The sequence below is a fragment of the Mobula birostris genome, chromosome 26, assembly GCF_030028105.1.
Source record: "Mobula birostris isolate sMobBir1 chromosome 26, sMobBir1.hap1, whole genome shotgun sequence".
Lineage (NCBI taxonomy): Eukaryota > Metazoa > Chordata > Chondrichthyes > Myliobatiformes > Myliobatidae > Mobula > Mobula birostris.
Genome location: NC_092395.1, coordinates 31024129 through 31046261, shown reverse-complemented (window position 1 = coordinate 31046261; position 22133 = coordinate 31024129). Strand labels below are relative to the sequence as shown.

The 22133-nt window shown below is 41.1% G+C and overlaps 1 protein-coding gene across 8 annotated transcripts in view; it reads left to right on the top strand.

Annotated features, from left to right (window-relative positions):
• The first annotated feature begins 729 nt into the window (after window positions 1-729).
• tmprss9 (transmembrane serine protease 9) overlaps window positions 730-22133 on the top strand; it is a 114198-nt gene continuing 92794 nt past the window's right edge. For 7 of the 8 annotated variants that reach the window (XM_072244229.1, XM_072244231.1, XM_072244228.1 and 4 more), the window contains exons 1-8: window positions 776-956; window positions 5130-5299; window positions 5796-5852; window positions 13669-13785; window positions 15285-15450; window positions 17484-17758; window positions 18773-18909; window positions 20121-20367. In XM_072244229.1, the coding sequence (XP_072100330.1) occupies window positions 5158-5299; window positions 5796-5852; window positions 13669-13785; window positions 15285-15450; window positions 17484-17758; window positions 18773-18909; window positions 20121-20367 (1141 nt within the window). In that variant the 5' untranslated portion in view covers window positions 776-956; window positions 5130-5157. Of the gene's footprint in view, window positions 957-5129; window positions 5300-5795; window positions 5853-13668; window positions 13786-15284; window positions 15451-17483; window positions 17759-18772; window positions 18910-20120; window positions 20368-22133 lie in introns of all 8 variants that reach the window. The other variant, XM_072244225.1, reaches the window with a different exon arrangement.

Sequence of the window (22133 nt, the reverse complement as noted above, 5' to 3'; positions counted from 1 at the left end):
TTATGATAGATGAATGGAAATCTGTGTCTTATTTTACTGAAATATATATTCTGAAAGAAAGGCTTCAAAAACTGTAGTTAAGTTGCAGAAAAGACAGACAAAATGGCAGAATGGTAATTTTGGTTTGTTTATTAAGAGCAATTTGAAAACATTAGTGGGTTTGTTTGCTTCAAGGGGAGAGGGGTGGAAAAAAAACACAGAAGTGAGTTTAAATACACCTTAAGCTAGCTAATAACAGTGCTGGTTCGGTGTCTCCTTTTGAGAACCAACTGCTTTCCTCTGCTGTCAGAAAACTGGGAAGAGAACGGAGAGGCACTCATCCTAATGACTGAGGACAAAATAAAACTGCTAAAGAGACTGAACAGTGTAAAATCCGCAACCACCAGAGAAACAGAATTTAGCTATGGTCCCTGTTTTGCCTTGAATTTTAGCTCATCATCCCTCTCTTCCCCATCCCCCCTCCCTAATCACATCTGTGCCCTGGAGGGCACAGAATTCCTGTGTTCAGTATCCATGTACATTATCAAGGCATCAGATTGCAATCTCAAAGCACCTTAGCCCACCCAATGTACTGTGATGGCAAACAATTCATTCTGCGGATGTTGGCCAATTATTTTCACTGATCTGACTCAGGTAAGGAGTGGGTTTCCTCATGCTTATTGGTTTGAACAAAGATTAACTGTTTCCGTGGTACCTGGCAGGTGCTCAGTGATTGCTCAGCTCCACTCCCACCGGGGTTTAAAAGGAAGATTTCCTGGGACTGGGCAGCAAGGAGAGCATTCACGTCAGTGAGTTGGTGAATGAGTAAAAGAGAGTCAGATTGAATACAGGTCAGTTCTCTAGTTCATGTTGTTGAAGTAAATAATTGTTATTAGTGGGTTATTGTGTCACAGTGCAGCTTCACCCATTTGATGTTCTGGATCCAGTTGCTGTTACAGATTCTACTTACGGAACAGGTTTGTACGCAGGAATTTTCATGGAAACTTATTTTAAATGAGTGGACTAAGTTAGCAGGATAATTACTACCGTTCGGTCTCCTTAAACGTGTAAATGGCCGCTGGGCAATTTATTAAAAAGCAAACTGTAATATCTGTGTGTGCTCTATGAATATAGAATAACTTTATAAGGTCATTTGGAATAGCTTATCGAATGTTATACAGGAAGAAAAACCAAACAGGAATTGAGATTAAAGTCAGAATCAGGTTTAATATCACTGGCATATGTCATGAAACTTGTTAACTTTACGGCAATACAATTTACGGCAATGCAATACATGATAAATAAATATAGAGAAAAACTGAATTACATTAAGTATATATATGTCTATTAAATAGTTAAGTTAGAATAAGCAGTTCAAAAAACGAAAATAAAAATAGTAGGTGAGGCAATGTTCATGGGTTTAATGTCCATTTAGAAATCAGATGGTAGAGGGGAAGAAACTGCTGTTAGTCGCTGTGTGCCTCCAGGCCTCTGTACCTCCTTCCTGACAGTAACAGTGTGAAGAGGGCATGTTCTGGGTGGTGGGGATCCTAAATGGTGGATGTCGCCTTCCTGAGGCACTGCTCTGTGAAGGTGTCTTGGATACTGTACTACGAAGCCTAGTACCCATAATGGAGCGAATTAATTTTACAAGTTTCTGCAACTTACTTTGATCTTGTGCAGTAGCCCCCCCCCCCATACTAAACAGTGATGCAGCCAGTCAGAAGGCTCTCTGTGGTATATTTGTAGAAGTACTTGAAATTAAGTGATCTGAAAATGAATTTCAATTGTGTTGAATTGGGCTGCAGTGAATTTTACAGGTTGAGGGTGTTTTGATCTATGGCATTGCGATTTGTACTTGAGTTTAGTTGGGAGCTGGTGGAGAAAAGCATTGGGGAGAAGATCCTGGAGAATGGAGGAGTAGAGGACAATATGGGAGGAGGTGAGAGAAGAATGAGGGCAGAAGTTGTAGGAAGTAGGTAACAATGGAGAGGGGGACAGACGAGGCGAGGCAGAAGTTAATGAAGAGGGATACCATGTAAGGGAGGAGAGGGTGAAAGGAAGGGAGGGATGAGAGGTAGGGAGGTGTGCAAAAACAGGAAAGCAATAAAGGCAGAAAGTGAGTGGTTATGATGGCAAACTTCAGTGATCAAAACAAAATTTTAAGCATTTTTAATGCAAATCATTAGAAAAGGAAGTTAAAGATTTGTACACGGAAGGGAGCCGGTTTGTCAACTCCTGTCATCTCATTAATGGGCTGCTCTTTTTCCTTCTATGTTTCTTCAGATTTAATTACTGGCTGGTAGGTTATTTTAAAAGCAAGGAAGATTTTCTGTCGTTCGTGGAGTGCAAATCTCTGTGATCACCTAATTACCTACCACAAAGTTCGGAAAATAATTTTTACTGTGGTTAACCATTGATGAGATGTAAACATATTCCCTCAGTAGAAACTAAGCTTACTGCCTTTTGAATCTATGTTTTGGTCTCACTGTGGCTATTTTGTGGGATTAGTTGAAAAGCGAGAAATGTATCTGGCAAGCAAGGTTATACTGTAAGCTATAAAAGTCTGTAGTTGAGAGTCTGTTCATCGGGGGAAATTATAAAGACAATTTCACATTGACCTAATGTATGTGATAGTGTATTGCACTTAAGTGACAAATATCCTCAGGGTTTCAAGATAACCCTGACCTACGCTTCCAATTAATATTGAGTCTAAACCAAGCTTGGTTGGTTTAAATCCAGTCAATTCAGACCTGGAACTATACAATCCACTTTCAATGTGAATGGAGCAGAGCTGTTAATCACTGCATTTTAAACTTCATTATCTGGCACTTGATGCTTGGAATAACTTTCCTCTTTCTGCTATTGAAAATGCTCATGAGTAGTCAGTAATCTTAAACAATGTTCTTACTGGGAATCTCACTTAACAATATGAATTCTGAGTCATTTGGTAGAATTTAACATGAAGGGACCTTCAACAGAGGATCAAGCTTGAGTAGTTCAGAGATACGATCTCAGCTCAATCTCCCACTCACACCCTCCATTATTTGTAATAAACCACATCTCAAATTAAATCAGCATTCCTTACAATCACAGCAGTTAAGAAACAGCTGATAAATTATCCCAGACTGTGAGGCTATTGTGGTATTTGTGGCACCAAAGACGCTGTCACTCAGTTCACTGAAGGATATAATGAGAGGAGATTTTGCACTTAATAGCAAATTACAGGGCGAAAGATGTAATGTTAACAAGGCAACTATTTGATGTGGTATAAACTTTATCCTCTGATTTTTATTAGTGGAGACCAGACTCTGTACAAGTTTGAAAACAAGAGAATATTGTTTTAGATGTTAATGGGTCTTCCTGACTGCTCCATGCCGAGCTGCAACCTGATTGGGGATATTCAGACAGAGAATTCAGACAGGAGAGTTTGATCTAGATTTCCCCAGCAACAATGTGTCAAGAAGTCAGGAAAGGAAAGGTAGATTAGAGATGGGGTGGTTATGACAATGGCCGAAGGAGAAAGGGAGAGTTCACTATCAGGGCAGTGGTTGGGTCCCATATTGACAATGGGATAAGGAGAGGAGAATCTTCTTGGGTCCCTGCTCCTGTGCTCTAATCTGTGTGGAAAAGTGCATGTGTGTCGAAATCTCGAGAAGTCTAAGTCTACCTTTTTGATCAGTTCCCATGAGGCTTGGCAGGAGAAGGCAGCACAGCCCCATTATGCCTGCTCCACTATTCCATATAGCCATGTCTGATCTGATCTTGGCTTCAATCTCTTTTTTCCTAGCAGGTTTCCAAATCTTTTGGTTCCCCTAAAGTTTGAAAGTCTGCCTATTCTAACCTTGGACAGCTTCAACACGCTGGAGCAGAGAATTCCAAAGATTCATATCTTTCAGGGAAAGAATTCTTCCACAGCTCAGACTTGAGCACCTAGCCCCTAAACTCCCCCAACAGAGGAAACAACCTTTCAACATCTACCATATCAAATCTTCCTCCAGATCTTGTTTATTTCAATGAGTTCTGTTTCCTAAATTTCATGGAGCATCCATTTAATTTTTTCTTATAAAAACAATTCTTTCATAACCAAATTCATCCCATAAATAGTCTCTGCACTTCCTCCAAGGCAATTAATTGTTGGAAGATCTAATGTATCTTTGATGTCTCCACCATTAATCTTTCTTTTGATTCTTTTGTCCATATTCCTGCCTTCACTATCTGTCCTGATCTCCTCTGTTATTAACCGTCTTTTGAAAATGTGGTGCACAAGACACAATGAAAATTCAGTACTTGAGTGATAAAACTAGTTATCTCTTTGATACTCATAGAACATAGAACATTAACATAGAAATCGACAGCATATTTCAGGCTCTTCGGCCTACAATGTTGTGCTAACCATGTAACCTAATCTAGATGCTGCCTAGAATTTCCCTACTGCATAGCCCTCTATTTTTCTAAGCCCCATGTACTGCACCTATGTAAGAGTCTCTTATAAGACGCCTCTACCACCTTCGCTGGCAGTGCATTCTACACACGCACCACTGTCTGTGTGAAAAACTCACCTCTGACATCCCCATTGTACCTCTTTCCAAGCACCTCAAAACTATGCCCCCTTGTTTCAGCCCTGGGAAAAAGTCTCTGGCTATCTACATGATCAATGCCTCTCATCATCTTATACACCTCTATCGCTCCAAGGAGAATAGTTTCAATGATCTAAGCATGAACCATAAATACCAGAAGAGATGCTTATCTGGAAATGGTGGGCTATTTGAAGGACTATTGACTGCAAACTTTGTATTAAGATTTCAGTCTTCAAATGGAATGTGTTTAAAATATAGCCCATGACCCCTGCTTAAAAATCTACTCTATCCCATGGCTGCCAGCACCTAGGTGGGTATGCCTTTTTCTATGCATCTCCTAGTTCCAAAGTACTGTATCTCAATCCTACCAATACAACTCAGTGTAATTTCTTCCACAACTATTTTAACCTTTCTTGAAAGAAGTCAACCTGACTCCAACCCTTATAAGCACCATTATTTTCAAATAGTGTGAATGGATTTGGATCTTCAGAACAATGCATAATTTATCCAATGTGCCAATCCACTTTCCAATCATGGGCCGTTATTAATGCAAGGTAGTTTCTTTTACAGAAACTTTACCGATGTCATCAGTGCAAGCATGGAACTAAGTAAAGAGATGGACAAACAGCCAGTCATTGAACCAAAGGCAGAACTCAGGAATGCACGTAACCTGAACGTACTCTTAGCTGTGTTGTTGTTGTGTCTTGTTGTGGCTGCCATCATCCTGGGAGCTTATTTTGGTGAGTACTACAAAGAATTGTTTTCTGAAAACAATTATGAACTCAGTTCATTAATTTCCCTAATCTTGCTCCTTTCAACTGATTTAATGTCTGTGATCCATCTCAAATTTTGCCTGGATTTCCTCATTTCCAGAGACTGTTTCTGGTAGTTAATTCAACTGAAGGGCTGAGACCAGACGTGGCTTGTCAGAGAGTGTTCCATCTTGGGGACAATCAGAGCACAGTTGGATCTCATCTTACATGTACTTTCCAGCTGGGGAAAAGCAGGAATTCCTGTAACCCAGGAGCCTGCCTCTAACCCAGCAACGAGGAGACAGCTGAATGTATTCATCTGGCTGTCTTGCCTCAGGCTGGTACAAAGCAAGGACCAAAGGCAGGTTCTTCCTATTTTGTAGACTGGAAAGCTCGGTGGGCCATTCAGAGAATAATAAAATGGTACTTCAGGGTTCACATTTCCAATGCAGCCACTCTATTCATCTTGTTCTTATTAATACAGGGGTACATGGATCTCAAAAAGAGCTCCCATCCCAGCGACACTTTATGATAAAAGCTTGTAAGTACAAATTATTTTCTTTGCATGAGTTAAATTGCTCTGCCGTGTGTCACAGAATACTTCAATAATGTTTGATTACTAGAGAATTGAAAGTTTAACTTTTCCTTTTTCACAAAGCTCCCTATCAATAAGTCTAAGAATTTCATGTACAGTGCCAATAAGCTTGCTGAATTTGTTGAGTAAATATTTAATGTCTACTGGAAGTCCATCTTAATAGTGGAATAAAAATCTCTAACATCTAAAAATATCCACATTCAAAGCAGTAATTATTAACCATTTGCATTTTTGTCATTTTAAAGTTATTGTTTAACCTGTCTTAAGGTTACTACACCATTCAGGCAGTAACAATTATGCTCAGTCAGTGAGGTGCTCTGTTTAAGTAGGATGCAGTTATTACATTCAATAATAAATTGAATGTTTTTTTTGTTAAGCAGTAAAAAATGCAGCTTCTAATGGCTTGGCAGCTTTAAGCATAACTAAAAAGATTTGCATTTGTATGATATCTTTCAGGATGTCCAAAATTTTACAGCTCATTATTTCTGATGTATAGTCACCCTTACAAGAAACGTGGTAGTCAATTTGCACATAGCAAGACCCCATAGCTGCAACCTGATAATGGCTTGCTTCATTGGTGTGGAGGAATGAGTGACAAAGTGCCGCTGAAGTTAGTGCTGCTGCACAGCCTCAGCAGCTTGAGTTTGATCCTAATTTCAGGTGCTGTTTAGGTAGAGTTTGTCCATTCTCCCTGTGAGCGCGTGGGTTTTCCCCCAGGGTGCTCTGGTTTCCTCCCTCATCCCAAAGGTACGCTGATAAGTCCACATAAATTATTCCAAGTGTATGACAAATAGATAAGGCTGAATGAACTCTTGTGTTTTTGTTACCGAGTAAGAATAATCTACTGGAAATAACTGCCTCACGATCCTTTTTAAAAAATTCTATCTTTTATGATCACATAAGAGAGCAGACTAGCCGGCCAGACGTGTTGTGGCATCAGCACAGACTTTGAGGCAAATGGTGTTGGGTTCGAATCTGGCCAGATCCTTGCACAGCTTCCATCCAGGCTGGGTTGAGTGTCCAGCTAGCAACTTGGTCTTGTAATAATACAGACAAAACGCTAAAGAAATGGCAAGGTTGCCACACAATGTGCCACAAGGGATGGCAAAGAATAATACGAGAGAGCAGATGGGGCTTCTGTCAGCTGAAAGATGTAATGATCCCTCACGACTGTAGCAGAGAATCAACTTGACTTTTGTGTTGTACTTTCTGTGCTTGCTTGAGAATTACAAGGTATTTCGAATCAATCCTTTTATATTGTCTTCAGTGAAACTGACAGAAAAAAAAGTGCAATGTCTCTCTCCCCCCTCCAAAGGAAATGATATATCACTGAGGTGTTGATTTGTTGTGGTGAAGTTCCCTGGGTGCTGAAACCTACAGTTGGAGGTTTTTGTTTAAGGAGGACATGTAGGTCACATATTAAATTGGGAACTACAACCGTGACTCAGGCTAAGGCTTTATAAGTTATTGGTCAGAGCGCATTTAAAATTCAAAGTAAATTTGCTATCAAAGTATGTATGTGCCACCATATAGATAATTGGGATTCATGTTCTTGAAGGCATTTGCAAAAAATAAAAAAAATACAATAGAATTTCTGAAAAACTATAAATAACACAGCCTAACAAACAACCAATGTGCAAAAGAAGACAAATCGTGCAAATACTGTAATACTTTTAAAATGTAAGTAAATTGTACTGAGTTGTAGAGTCCTTGAAAGTGAGTCTATGGGTTGTGGAGTCACTTCACCATTGAGCTGAATTAAGTTACCCACACTGGTTCAGGAGCCTGACGGTTGTAGGGTAGTAACTATTCCTGAACGTGGTGATACGGCACCTAAGGCTTCTGTACCTCCAACCTGAAAGCAGTAGCGAGAGGAGAAAATGGCCTGGATGATGGGGGTTCTTGATGATAAATGCTGCTTTCTTGTGGCAGCACTCCTTGTAGATGTGCTCAATGGTGGGGAGGGCTTTGCCTGTGATTGACTGGGCTGTATCCACCACTGTTTTGTAGATATTTGGAATATTGTGAACAATGTTGGGCCCTTTATCTAAGAAAGGATGTGCTGGCATTGGACAGGGTCAAGAGGAGGTTTACAAGAATTAACCTGGTCATGAAAAGGTTAATGTACGAGGAGCATTTGATGGCTCTGTGGCTGTAATCACCGGAGCTTAGATGAACGTGGGAGATCTTATTGAATTACCAAGTATTGTAAAACCTTGATAGAGTGGATGTGGAGAAGATGTTTCCAATAGTGAGAATTTCGGGCAAGACGGCATAGGCTCAGAATAGAAACATGTTCTTTTGTAGCAGAGATAAGGAGGAATTTCTTTCACCATAGAGTGGTAGTCTGTGGAATTCATTGCCACAGGTGCTTTTGGAGGGCAAGTCACTGGGTATATTTAAAGCAGTTTGATAGGTTCTTCATTAGTAAGGGCACTAAAGGTTATGGGGAGAAGGCAGGAGAATAGGATTGTGAGGGAAAATAAGAAAGGAGATTTGCTTCGGGTGGTATTGGTTCAGGGCACTGTGGCTGCAGAGGGTCACTAAAAATATTCTCACCACACTATGATGCCCCATTAATCAGCCAATGTGCATTAGAAACAAATTAGATTGACACAAAACACCCTTGCTGTATGTGTTGAGGATAAGCAAAGGCATTTGGGTTGAGTCCAATGAAATTCTGAAGGGAGTGCTGCATTCTGTGTGGGCTGTTAATCTGGAGCCCTGACAACTTGTCAATTCTCCCAGGATCCTGCCCACCAGTAATACAATCAAAGAGATAAGTTTAAAAAGAAACAGATGTTGCCAAATCTGAAACAAAACCAAAATTGGTAGAACAAATCAGTAGGTCAGTCAGCATTTCTGGAAACAGTTAATAATTTGGGTTTAAACCCTTTATCAGAACTGGGAAAGAGAAGAACAAGAGTTCAGCTGATAGTTGTTTTGGAATCTGGGTTTGTTCAGAGTTAGTTGTTATATCTGCACATGTAAAAAATTACTATTTAGAAAATAACTGATAAACTATGAAGCATCTGGGGATCACTTCAACAATAAAAAAGCTATAAGATAACAAGATTTCATCAAAGTTGCTGGAGAACGCAGCAGGCCAGGTAGCATCTCTAGGAAGAGATACAGTCGACGTTTCGGGCCGAGACCCTTTGCACTTGAATTTCCAGCATCTGCAGAATTTCTCGTGTTTACCAAGATAACAAGATTTTCTGTTTTACCTACATCCGTCCTCTGCTGTATCTAGAAATGCAATGAGCTTCACCTGACATTCAGATACCCCATGAGATATCTCTCAAGTAAATTCATATTCCCCATTCATGTTCCCTACTTTAATGTGCCATCCCAGGCAATGTCTGAAGACACAACATATGTCATAAAATATATCTGTGCTTATGTTTTGTGTTTACTTTGTGACAATATTTGCATTTAGAAACCTAGCTGCTTACCAGTTTCATACAAATCTGGTCCTCCTTTCATAAACACAAGAGATTCTGTAGATGCTGGAAATCCAGAGAAACACATACAAAATGCTGGCACAAGACGCACAAGAAAGAGTGAGAGAGCGAGCGCAAGAGCAAGAAAGCAAGCGCGAGACAGCAAGCGCGAGAGCGAGAGAGAGAGAGTGAGTGAGAGAGAGCGAGAGCAAGAAAGCAAGTGTGAGTGAGAGTGACCATGAGAGAGAGAGTGCGCGAGAGCAAGCGAGAGAAAGAAAACAAGAGCGAGAGAGCGAGTGCGAGTGAGCAACCACGAGAGAGAGCGTGAGAGTGAGAGCAAGAGCGAGAAAGCAAGCGCACGCGAGAGGGTGAGCGAGAGCAAGAGCGAGAAAGCAAGTGCGAGAGCATGACCAGAGCAAGAGAGCACGTGCGAGAGAGAGAGCGAGAGCAAGAGAAAAAGCGAGAGTGTCCCAAAAACAGAAAGTATGAAATGTACGTCGCCCCAGACTACAATAAAGTGTACCCCTGCCTAATAGGGGTCAAAATAATGACAGTATTGCTCGCTGCACTGTTTGCAACAATAATCTTTCTATTGCCCATGGTGGTTTAAGATTGTAAAAGACGTGTTGAGGTGAGTTTAACAGGTGTCATTCGTTCATCAGCATAGCTAATATTATTTAAACTAGCTGGCTGGCTGCTAAGGAGCTACTCTACTGCAGACATCCCACCTCTCCCGGAAGTTCCGGGAGTCTCCCACAAATTGATGGTGCTGCCTCCCTGAAATGAGTTTTTGCAGGGTGGGATGTCTGCTATTAATTGTGCACTTCTCACCCTCTCCCTAAGTAAATCGAAGGACTCACAATGATTGTGCAGATTATACCCTACAAACTTTGACTCATGTTGCCTGACACTTAACACATGTCCACTTCTCAATGTTCCTACATCGCTGTAAAACGGACCTTAGCAACCGCCTGTAAGTAAACTTACCTGATCGTCCCCCCATGAGAACTACACACTTCTCCAGAAAATCCCCCCTTCGTGCTCCTTCCTAAGAATTCAGCCATCGTAATGACAACCTTTTTTCATTACCTGGCAAAAAAAATGCCATAGAAAATAGTTATTGCTGAACAATATATAGAACAGAATAACAAACTACATGAAATAGCAATATCACATTATAGCAATACAGAGTACAATGACAGAAGCCATTGTTATTTAACAGAGAATATCAAATATAGTTAAATAATAGTAGTGACAATGAAATAATGATTATTGTTATATAGTGTACTAAAAAGAATAACGTAGTGCATATATAAGGAAAGAAATAATATAAATCAAAATAATATAGCACTGAATAGTGTTAATTAATCTTTTAATATTGAATTCATTAAGAGCACAGAGAAAAGTGCCGCAGGTGAAAATCCGTTACATAAAACTATCAGTCTCTCACTAAAATAGTCCTATGTTTCCAGCTTTCTTCAAACACTCTTAATTTGAAGATGTATTCAAAGAACATTTATTATCAAAGTATGCATGCAGTATACAACCCTGAGAGTTATCTTTCTCACAAACAACCACAAAACAAAGAAACACCATGGAATGTGCATTGAAAGAAAACATCAAACACCCAACACGCAAAAAAAGAGACCAAATTGCACAAATGGCAAAAAAATGAGCAAATAACACACAGAATATTAAACATCAAACAGTCCAGGAATATTCAGCTTAGTACAGTTCAGTTCAACTTAGCACTGTGTTGTTCGTTGACTGCAGGCTGCAGAGCTAGTCCAAATCAATCAAAATCACACTAAACAGCACTAAGAAAAGGAGTAATCAACGAGTATGTTTCAGTTCATCCATTCTAATCCAATAATAAAATCTTTCTAGTCCATACTTTCCAGTGAATATCTAATTTTTTTTCTGTGAAATCCACCATCTCCTCTCCTCCTCCGTTCAGAATCCACTTTCATATTTATAAATTTGTTAACCCAGTCTTTTAAATTCAGTGAACAGTCTCAATGTGCTAACTTGGACTCAAAAGAAAATTATTACATTTCTTTATGTTTTAAAAATGTGAAAGGACATCACTCTGAAACACTAATGGTCTTTTCCTGTTTCACACATATTGCCTTATCTTCTGATGATTTTCAATATTTTCTGTTTTTATTTCAGATTTCCAGTTAGTATGCATTGAATTATAGTTTCTTGAATGTTGTTTCACTGTTGCTGAATCTTTTAATCCTCCTTAGTATATGTTACTAAGGTGTCATCCTCCTTCAAAGAAAGGGGCTTCCCTTCCTCCACCATCAATGCTGCCCTCAACCGCACCTCTTCCATTTCACGCGCGTCTGCCCTCACCCCATCTTTCCGCCATCCCACCAGGGATAAGGTTCCTCTTAACCTCACCTACCACCCCACCAACCAGCACATAATTCTCTGTAACTTCTGCCATCTCCAACAGGATCTCACCACCAAGCACATCTTTCCACTCCCCCCAACTTTGTGCTTTGCGCAGGGGTCACTTCTTAGGGGACATCCTGGTCCGTACATCCCTCCCCACTGATCTCCGTCCTGGCACTTATCCTTGCAAGTGCTCCACCTGACCCTACACCTCCTACCTCACTACCACTCAGATCCCAAACAGTTCTTCCAGGTGAGGAGACACTTCACCTGTGAGCCTATTGGGGTCATCTATTGTATCTGATGCTCCCGGCGTGGCCTCTCGTATATTGGTGAGACCCAATGTAGATTGGGAGACCGCTTCACCGAGCTAGAAAAAGCGGGATCTCCCAGTAGCCACCCATTTTAATTCCACTTCCTATTCCCACTCCAACATATCCATCCATGGTGTTCTCTACTGTCGCAATGAGGAGCAACAAATTATATTCCATCTGGGTAGCCTCCAACCTCATAGCATGAACATTGATTTCTCAAACATCCAGTAATAGCCTCCCTTTCCACTCCTTCTCTATTCCCCATCCACTTTTCTCTCTCTCACCTTAACTCCTTACCTGCCCATCACCTCCCTCTGGTGCTCTCCCCCTTTTTCTTTCTTTCATGGTCTCCTGTCCTCTCCTATTAGATTCCCCTTTCACCAGTCCTGTATCTCTTCCACCAATCAACTTCCCAGCTCTTTACCTCACTCCTCCACCCTTCCAGTTTCACCTATCACCTCGTGTTTCTTCCTCCCCTCTCCCCACCTTCTACCTCTGATTCCTCATAATTTTTTTCTCCAGTCCTGCTGAAGGGTTTTGGCCCAAAACGTCAACTGTACTCTTTTCCATAGCTGCTGCCTGGCCCACTGAGTTCCTCCAGCTTTTTGTGTGTGTTGAGCATAATACAGTTTTCAATGACTATTATTATCTGAAATAGAAACAAGCATAGTCTGTGTAACTTTCTGTTAGTTGGCAAGTTGTCCAAGGATAATGCAGATATTTGGAGTTAATTATCAGCAATCATTGCTGTGTGCAGGTTTCATTTTTTTTTAAATTTAGAGATACAACGCTATAACAGGTCCTCACTGCCCAACGAACCCATGCCAGCAAGTTGTACCCGTGCGATTAATTATTTTATTAACCTATATGTCTTTGGAATGTGGAAGGAAACCGGAGTGCACATAGGATGCCCACACAGAGGAACATCATAAGGAAGAGGAGGAGAATGAGGCCATTTGGCCCATTGAGTCTGCCCCGCCATTTCATCATGGCTGATCCATTTTTCCTCTCAGCCCCAATCTCCTGCCTTCCCCCATATCCCTTCATGCCTTGACTAATCAAGAATCTATCAACCTCTGTCCTAAATATACCCAATGACTTGGCCTCCACAGCTGCCTGTGGCAGAGTATTCCATAGATTCTCCACTTTCTGGCTAAAGAAATTCCTCCTCATTTCTGTTCTAAAAGGATGCCCCTCTAGTTTGAGGCTGTGTCCTCAGGGCTTAGACTCCCCTACCATAGGAAACATGGGGAGAAAGCACAAACTCCTTACAGAAAAAGGTGGGCAATGAATCTGGGTTGCTGGTGCTGCAACAGCATTTCGCTAACCACTACACTATTGTGCTGTCCCTAATCACTCCACATCCCAATCATTGTTCCCATCAACTCTAAAGTGTCACGTTCTATATGTGAGAAGCTAATCAGCATTGGACCATGATGTTCAGGTAACAGGGTTCTGTTGTTATGATCATTCTGTTATGATACTTCACTTTTCGTTTCTCAGAAATAAACTTTCTGCTTGTCTAAAAAGACTTTGAGGTATTGTTCCAATATATATCTTAACATTCTGAAGTATAAAATACTAATGCTCTTTTGTTAAAAACAGCAGCAACCTGCACACATGGGAATTACATCTGCAACAATGGCCAGTGCCTTACCAAGATCAACCCAGAGTGTGACAATGTAATTGATTGCTTGGACCAGTCAGATGAGATGGAATGCAGTAAGTTTTATGTTCTATGCAGACTATAAATCACAGCTGTTTACACCTTGCAAAATGTTAATTGATTAATAAGGATTCCTTCTCTGATGAAATGCTATTTCTGCCTACTGAGTTCCCACTTGCATAATCACTCAACAAATCACAGTAGGAAAGGCGAGACCAGCTCTAAGGTGCACAGAAACTGAGATACTTCTCGTGGAATCCTTCAGAACTTTACTGAATGATCCATGTTGCCTGTAGTTATTTTGTTCCATCTCCATGAAGGTGTGTTGGGAATTCCACCTTTATTTGGAGTCCATCCTCTATCCCCATATCGAAATAAATCATTCTGCTACCAGTTTTACAGACAGCCTCCTGCAAATCAGTTTGCTTAAATTTAATTACAGGCTGCCGTCAGCTTCTCCATTTCATCCCTGGTTGAAGTACGGCACCTTACAGCTCTGACAATTTGAGTTCAGGTGCCAGATGTGATCTCTGAAATGAAAAGAGATATCTGGAGGAAAGGGTAGTTCCTTGTCTGCTGCATCACTATGAGACTTTTTGAAAGGATGAAATCTGATTTGACAAAACTATATCAGCATATTTAAAGAGACAGTGTATATTTTCTGATTTTTTAAATTCTGGAAATACATTGAACCAAAGTCCCAAAGCTTCCCCTTCATTATAATGATTATGCTAACAACAGATATGAAAGACTTGCAGTGACTGATGCATGAGAATACAACCTTTCTGCATCATTATCAGATTATGGGCAAGTGCAGAAGCTGGGAAGAAACTCATAAAAACTAGGTATATCAAGGATGTGTGCATGTGAGTGTGTGCGTCATTACCTTGTGCCATCAGCATCAATTTTATAAACTGCTGAGTGTGCTTCTCTCACAATATGGTGGATCTCACCCACCCAGTAAACTGGAGGTGGCTTCACGTGCTAGGATCGGAACACCCCTCCCTCACTAGGGTATGAAGGAGAGCCTTTGATAAGTGTTTGTCACAATTTTTTGCTTTTGGAAGTGGGAGATGTTAACACTGAACTCAAGACACTTCCTATATCAGAAACCTATTCCAATATACATTCATACAGATACACACATACGTGAACTGCTGCACAGGGTTATATACACAGTAAATCTTCTTCATCACTGACCCATTCACCTGACCCCGGGTCAGGCAGAGCATAACATAGACAGAAGTTAATCTCCCTCTGCATTACCCTAGAAGTAGTCCATTTTGGGGTGCGGCACGGATAGCTGGACATAAAAAACATGGTGTATTTCTTATCCTTTCTCTCAGGAATACTTTGGAAGCCGTGGTCATGAGTAGGACAGCTCCTAACATATGCTAGCAATGATAGTAATCCCTGAGGGATATCTGGAACGTTTAGGCTTTTGTGCATGATTTTCTGCCTTCAGAGATCAATTAGCTCAGGATGCGGACTTCTTTCGGAACAATTGACAGTTTAGATGTTTGATTATGTTCATCTTGTCTGCTCATTTTCATAGGCTGTGGTGCACCCCAACTATCCAACAGAATTGTGGGGGGCGCAGATGCTACTGAGGGTGAGTGGCCCTGGCAAGTCAGCCTGCGTTTAATTAACAACCACCATGAATGTGGGGCCACGCTTGTGGCAGACACTTGGCTGATCTCAGCTGCTCATTGTTTTATAAGGTAAGTCATTCTTTAGTCACCTGGAAAACATTTGGTGGTTTAAAACCAATTAAGAAATCCCAGACCAAGAAACACACACAAACTTCACTCACATGGGTTTTATATTTTTAATAGTATGATCAGTAGTTTTATGATTTATTTTGAGTTCCTAGTACTTCATTTAGAACATAGAATATAGAACATAGAAATCTACAGCACATTACAGGCCCGCAATGTTACGTCGACCATGTAACCTACTCTAAACACTGGCTAGAACTTTCCTACCACATAGCCCCATATTTTTGGTAAAACTTTCAGGAAACAACTATAAGAACTAATGGTCTTGGGGTCAGTCTGTCATCTGCAAATGACGCTGCCAGCCTTGAGCATAGTTGAACACACAGGATTGCCAGTGTGGCAATAAGGGCATTGGTTAGAAAGTGAAAAATCTCAATTTCAGACCCTGATTACAGTGCATTGTGTCATGACGGCGATCAGAGGATATCAGGGCATGATGGCTTCTGCAGTTAAAGATCTAGCTGTACACAACAATATCGCATTATTTAGATGTCAAAGGGTCTTTGGGATGTAAGTCAGACGGAACGAGCGTGATGCAAATGGTACCTCTATGAGGATCAGTACGCAGGTAACTGTACCACAGTGAGAGTCAATATACATGCAATTATACCCCAGTAGGCATTAGTACCAGACAGCTAGACTTGAGGAGGTGTCAGAACTTAAGTAGTGGTATCCCAATGGGATGCAGTACCCAGGTGACTGTATCCTACAGGGCATTAAAACGCCGACAACTATGATAATTGTATCTGACGGTGACACGAGATTTCTGCAATTCTTGTATGATGTGAACTGCACAAAGATACTAGGTGAGAAAGTTTCTATAGTGGAAAAGCCGTACCACTGGGGAAGTTCCACACTCTCGATCTCGGAAGTCCAGTCCAGTCATCACAGCTGGGGTCTCCCTTGGTGGCAGTGGATGATCGAGACTTCTCCTGTGCCTTGCCATACCCTTTACTCTCCAGGGAACATTGCAGATCTGCTTTCGTGGCTGTTGGATCTCAGCCACCCAGTAAACTGGAGCTGGCTTCACGTGCTAGGATCAGAACGCCCCTCCCTCACCAGGGTATGAAGTCCACTAGCTACCCTCACTTGCTTTAGCTTGCCTGTCAAAGTGGTGTACGGGTGTGGCCACTGTTGCATGCAAACAGCGACTTGGAGCCACAGGTGAGAGCCCAGTGTCCAGTGGGAACCAAATATGAGTGAGTAAATGGACACGACAAGCCTCTTCGCCAGAGGGGCCGCCCTCTCCCTGAACAGCCCATACATTCCACCACAGCAACTATACCCTGATGTAAATGTCCAGGCAATTGTTCCCTTACCAGAGTTACTACTTGGTAACTGACCACTGCTCCCAGTTACAGCGGGATCAGTCCCCAGAGAAGCTAAGGCTGTTAGAATGAACACACAAAGAGCAGATGAGCAGATCAAATCTGATCAAAGTTGGAAAAGCTGGCCTTAGGCCTGTGTGTAACTGATAATCACAGAATTATAATCTGCGCTACATTGGCTGATGTTAATCTGTGTAGCAGAAAATGACTAGAGATTGGTAAATTAGTTTGGAACTAAATGTCCTGGAAACTGCCCCTGTGGGAGTAGTACATGTGCAACTACAGTATATTGGTGTGAGAGTCAATCCACAGGGGTCTCCCCATGAGATTATTAATAGAAGAACATGTATCCAAATAGAATGTAGTTCTTAGCAATTTGTAGCCCACTAAGTTGCTTCCAAGCATTGGATGCGTAAAAAGGGAATTGTATTTCCAATGAAAGGTAACACACTTCGAGAATTACTGTCTGGGAAATTGTACTTCAATGATTGGTAGAGCTCAGGGAACTTACATCAGTGACAATCAACAGTCAATCAACCATTGCCTTATGAGAGTGTCTAGCTTCAAAAAGAAAAACTGAAATCCTTCATTTAGAAGTTAATACCGAGACCTGAATAATCTTTCTGATTTTTTTTTTTCTTTCTGCAGGAATCCAAATCCACTGAGCTGGGAGGCAGATTTGGGAACCATCTATAGAGACAGTCAACATGCTACAACAGTGAGAAGGAATATTACGAGGATCGTTTCCCACCCCTTATTTGACGGAACATCCCTTGATTATGACGTGGCTGTCGTGGAGTTATCTAGCCCCGTATCATTCTCCAGATCTATCCAGCCTGTGTGCCTGCCATCCCCCGTGCACATCTTCCCCACAGGAAAGAACTGCAGTGTTACAGGATGGGGAACCCTTCGTGAAAGAAATGGTACGGATCTGAATTATTTTTAAAAGCATTTGCTTCTGTTTACAATTTGTTATATAATGTTATTGATTCTCTTCGTAGTGAGCCATCTTCTGCACAGGACGTCTACTGCTTGGATGCAGTTCAATAAGTCTGTACTAGTTCTATGTAGGAGCACTCTCACCCTTCTGTCCTGGCAGTACAGCACTGTAAATCTTACCTTTCAAATACAAAGTTATTCAGCTTCCCAGTTCCAAAATAAGTGTTAGGCATTCAGAACAGAAACGAAGAAAAACTGCTACACACAGGGGTTAGTGAGGTTCTGGAATTTTCTACCCTGGAGGATTATGGGGATCAGTTAGTAACTTAATTTAATACAGAGATCAGAAGATTTCTGGCTCTAGAGGAATTGAGGGACATGGAGATAAGGCAGGAAAATTCTGTTTTGGTAGAATACAAATTTTGGAAGGATCTCGTTGGACAGTGGCAAAGACTCAGATGGCTGAATGGTCTGCTCCTGTTCCCACTTCTTAAGTAACTGCCTCCCTTCACCGAAACCTTTGTCTTCTAATCCTTATTGAAATCAATGGGCTCAGATCCCAATCAGTACTGATCTGGTACACAATCTGAGTGATGATTCCTAAGTAATGCTGGGAATCCAAACAAGACTGGGCCCCACTGCTATACTCAAGAGGAGAACCCAATGGAAGGAACTGAGAGTTTTAGCCATCTCGATCTCATTATAAACTCTCCGTGTGTACAAAAGTCTACGAATAACTTGAATTTCAAAAGTTAAGTGCAGGATCTGACTGAAAGGATTTCATTTTCTGACCACAATGTACAACTTACAAACTCACAGTATAGAGCAGTTTGTCAGCGAGCTTTATTATCTATGGGTATATGCTCAAATTCAAGCAATGACATCTCATTTCACTCGATTCATTGCTCTTATTTACACACCAACAGAAAGGTGATATTCCTTGTTCAATTTAAATTTGCAATGTCCCATAACACACAATTTCTCTGATTCCATCACAGGTTCTTTACCCATCATTCTCCAGGAAGCCCGTGTTCCAATATTCAATATGAGCGAATGTGTCAAACTCAATAGATACCCTGTAACACCACGAATGATTTGTGCTGGATTCTCAGCTGGTGGAGTGGACAGCTGTAAGGCAAGTGATGTGCTGAGTACTTGATGAATGGCAGCAGCTGGATTTGCTTTTGTGTGGACTTTTTTTCAGCTTATGGGGTGCTTTGGATGGCAGAATGAAACCCAGCTCAGGTTGAGGAGAAACGGCCTTAACTGTGCTGAGTTTGAATATTATTGCTGTCACTTGCAGTACATGTATTAGCCACTTAATCAATGCATAACAAATCCAAGCTACTTACTAACTTACTAGTCAGCTCCATCATGGGTACTAGCCTCTAGAGTATCCAAGACATCTTCAAAGAATGGTGCTCAGAAAAGCAGATTCCATCATTCAGGACCCCCACCACCCAGGACATGCCTGCTTCTCATTGTTACCATCCGGATAGAGGTACAGCAAGCTGAAGACACACCCTCAGCAATTCAGGAACAGCTCCTTCCCCTCTGCCATCTGGTTTCTAGATGGACATTGAACCCATGAACACTACCTCACTAATTTTTCTATTCTTTTACACTACATTTTAAGTTAACTACTTAATATACACATATATACTCTTACTGCATTTCAGCTTTTTTCTTTATTTAGCATGTATTGCATTGTACCGCTGCCACAAAGTTAAATTTCACAACATATGCCAGTGATATTAAACCTGATTCGAATTAACATTGATTTATTTTAAAGTCCTAGAGCAATGCAGGCCTTTTGGCCCAAAGAGAGAATATTGACCCCATTGTCCATCTAGATAGTCCCAATTTCCTGTCTTCAGTCAATATACCAGCAGGCCCCTTCACTCCAGGTACCTGTCCAAGTGGTTCTTAAATGATACTATTGTACCAGCCTCAACCTTTTCCTTTGGGAGCTCATTCCATATACTCACCACCCTCTGCATACAAAAGTTGCCCTATAACACGATAAACATTTCATTTATGTATACCCACCCTATATAAATACAATATTATGAAGGTCATTTCTTTTCTTCAGACAATCCAAGTAGTTGTACACTTGAATAATGTATAAGCCGAAAGGGCAATGAAAAAGTGATTGAGACCAACACATTCCAGTCATCTTTACACCCTGCACTATTTTAAAATACTTCAATACATCTCTAGGTGGATTCTAATTGCAATCTGGAAATTATTCTTTGCTACCACACAGTGAATTTCTGAATTGTGAAAATGCACAGAACTTTATTCTCAAAGATATAATAATTTCTGATGTGTACTTCCTTTCTGTAGGGTGATTCTGGGGGCCCCTTGGTGTGTGAGGAGTCACCAGGCAAATGGTTCCTGGCTGGTATTGTGAGCTGGGGAGAAGGTTGCGCCCGACCAAACAGACCTGGTGTCTACACAAGAGTGACGGCGATCCGGGACTGGGCCTTGCACATAATGACACAGTCTAATGTAATCACTACTACATCTGAGACCGAAAGAGAACAGACCACTTCAGTGACAAATAGGACCTCGACCTCCACTTTAGCAGTAGGTGGGTTCACATTGATGGCTGGTCATACAGAGAAGTGAAGTGTGTGTGTGTGTGTGTGTGTGGTGCCTATAAAAAGCTTTCACCCCTACCTCCCCCCCAGAAGTTTTCATGTTTTATTGTTTTACGATATCAAATCACAGTGGATTTAATTTGGCTTTTTTTGACACCGATCAACACAAAAAAACTGGTGTCAAAGTGAAAACAGATCTCTACAAACTGATCTAAATTAATTACAAATATAAAACACAAAATAAATGATTGCATAAGGGTTCACTCCCTTTAATATGACATACCAAATCATCACTAGTGTACCCAAATGGATTTAGAAGTTCCATAATTAGTTAAATGGAGATCACCGTGTGCATGCAAGGTGTTTCAATTGATTGTAGTAAAAAATATGTCTGTATCTGGAAGGTCCAACTGCTGGTCAGACAGAATCCTAGGAAAAACTACATCAGAAAGACAAAAGAAAACTCCAAGCAACTCTATAAAAAGGTTATTGAAAAGCACAAGTCAGGAGATGGATACAAGTAAGTTTCAAAATCACTGAAAATCCCTCAAGAAATGGAAAGAATTTGGCACAGATGTAAATCAGCCCTAGAGCAGGCTGGCCTCAAAAACTGAGTGACCATGCAAGAAAGGGACTATTGAGGAAGACCACCAAGAGACCTATGACAACTCTGGAGGAGTTAAAAGCTGCAATGGTTGAGCTGGGATAGACTGTGCATACAATTGTTGCCTGGCTGCTTCACCAGTTGCAGCTTTATGGGATTGTGGCAAAGAAAAAGCCACTGTTGAAAAAATTTCACATGAAATCTTGGCTAGAGTCTGCTAGAGGGCATGTGGGAGACTCTGAAGTCAGCTGGAAAAAGGTTCTATGGTCTGATGAAATGAAAGTTGAGCTTTTTGGGCATCAGACTAAACACTATGTTTGGCATAAGCCAAACACTGCACATCATCAAAAACACACCATCCCTACTGTGAAGCATGGTGGTGGCTGCATCATGGCTGTGGGGATGCTTCACTGCAGCAGGCCCTGAAAGGCTTGTGAAGGTAGAGGGTAAAACGAATGTAGCAAAATACAGGAAAATCCTGGAGGAAAACCTGCAAGAGAACTGTGACTTGGGAGAAGATTTGTTTTCCAGCAAGACAATGATCCCAAGCATAAAGCCAAAGCTACACAGGAATGGCTTAAAAACAACAAAGTTTATGTCCTGAAGTAGCCAAGTCAGAGTCCAGACCTTAATCCAATTGAGAATTTGTGGCTGAACTTGAAAAGGGCTGTTCACTCATGATCCCCATGCAATCTGACAGAGCTTGAGCAGTTTTGTAAAGAATGGGGGAAAATTGCAGTATCCAGCTGTGCAAAGCTGGTAGAGACCTGTCCACACAGACTCAAGGCTGTAACTGCTGCCAAAGGCATGTCTACTAAATTCTGCTGTGTAGGGGGTGGATACTTATGCAATCAATTATTTTGTGTTTTATATTTGTAATTAACTTAGATCACTTTGCAGTGATCTGTTTTCACTTTGACATGAAAGAGTCGTTTTCTGCTGATCAGTGTCAAAAAAAGCCAAATCAAATCCATTGTGATTCAATACTGAAAATCAATAAAACACAAAAACTTCCAAGGGTGGTGAACACTATATAATTTCAAGGAGGCAATTGTTCTTCTCTAGTCCAATTAGCCAATAGCAATAGGGAAATCAGTTGACAGTAGAGGCTCCTGCTTAGTGTAGGGCAGCGGTCCCCAACCACCGGGCCGC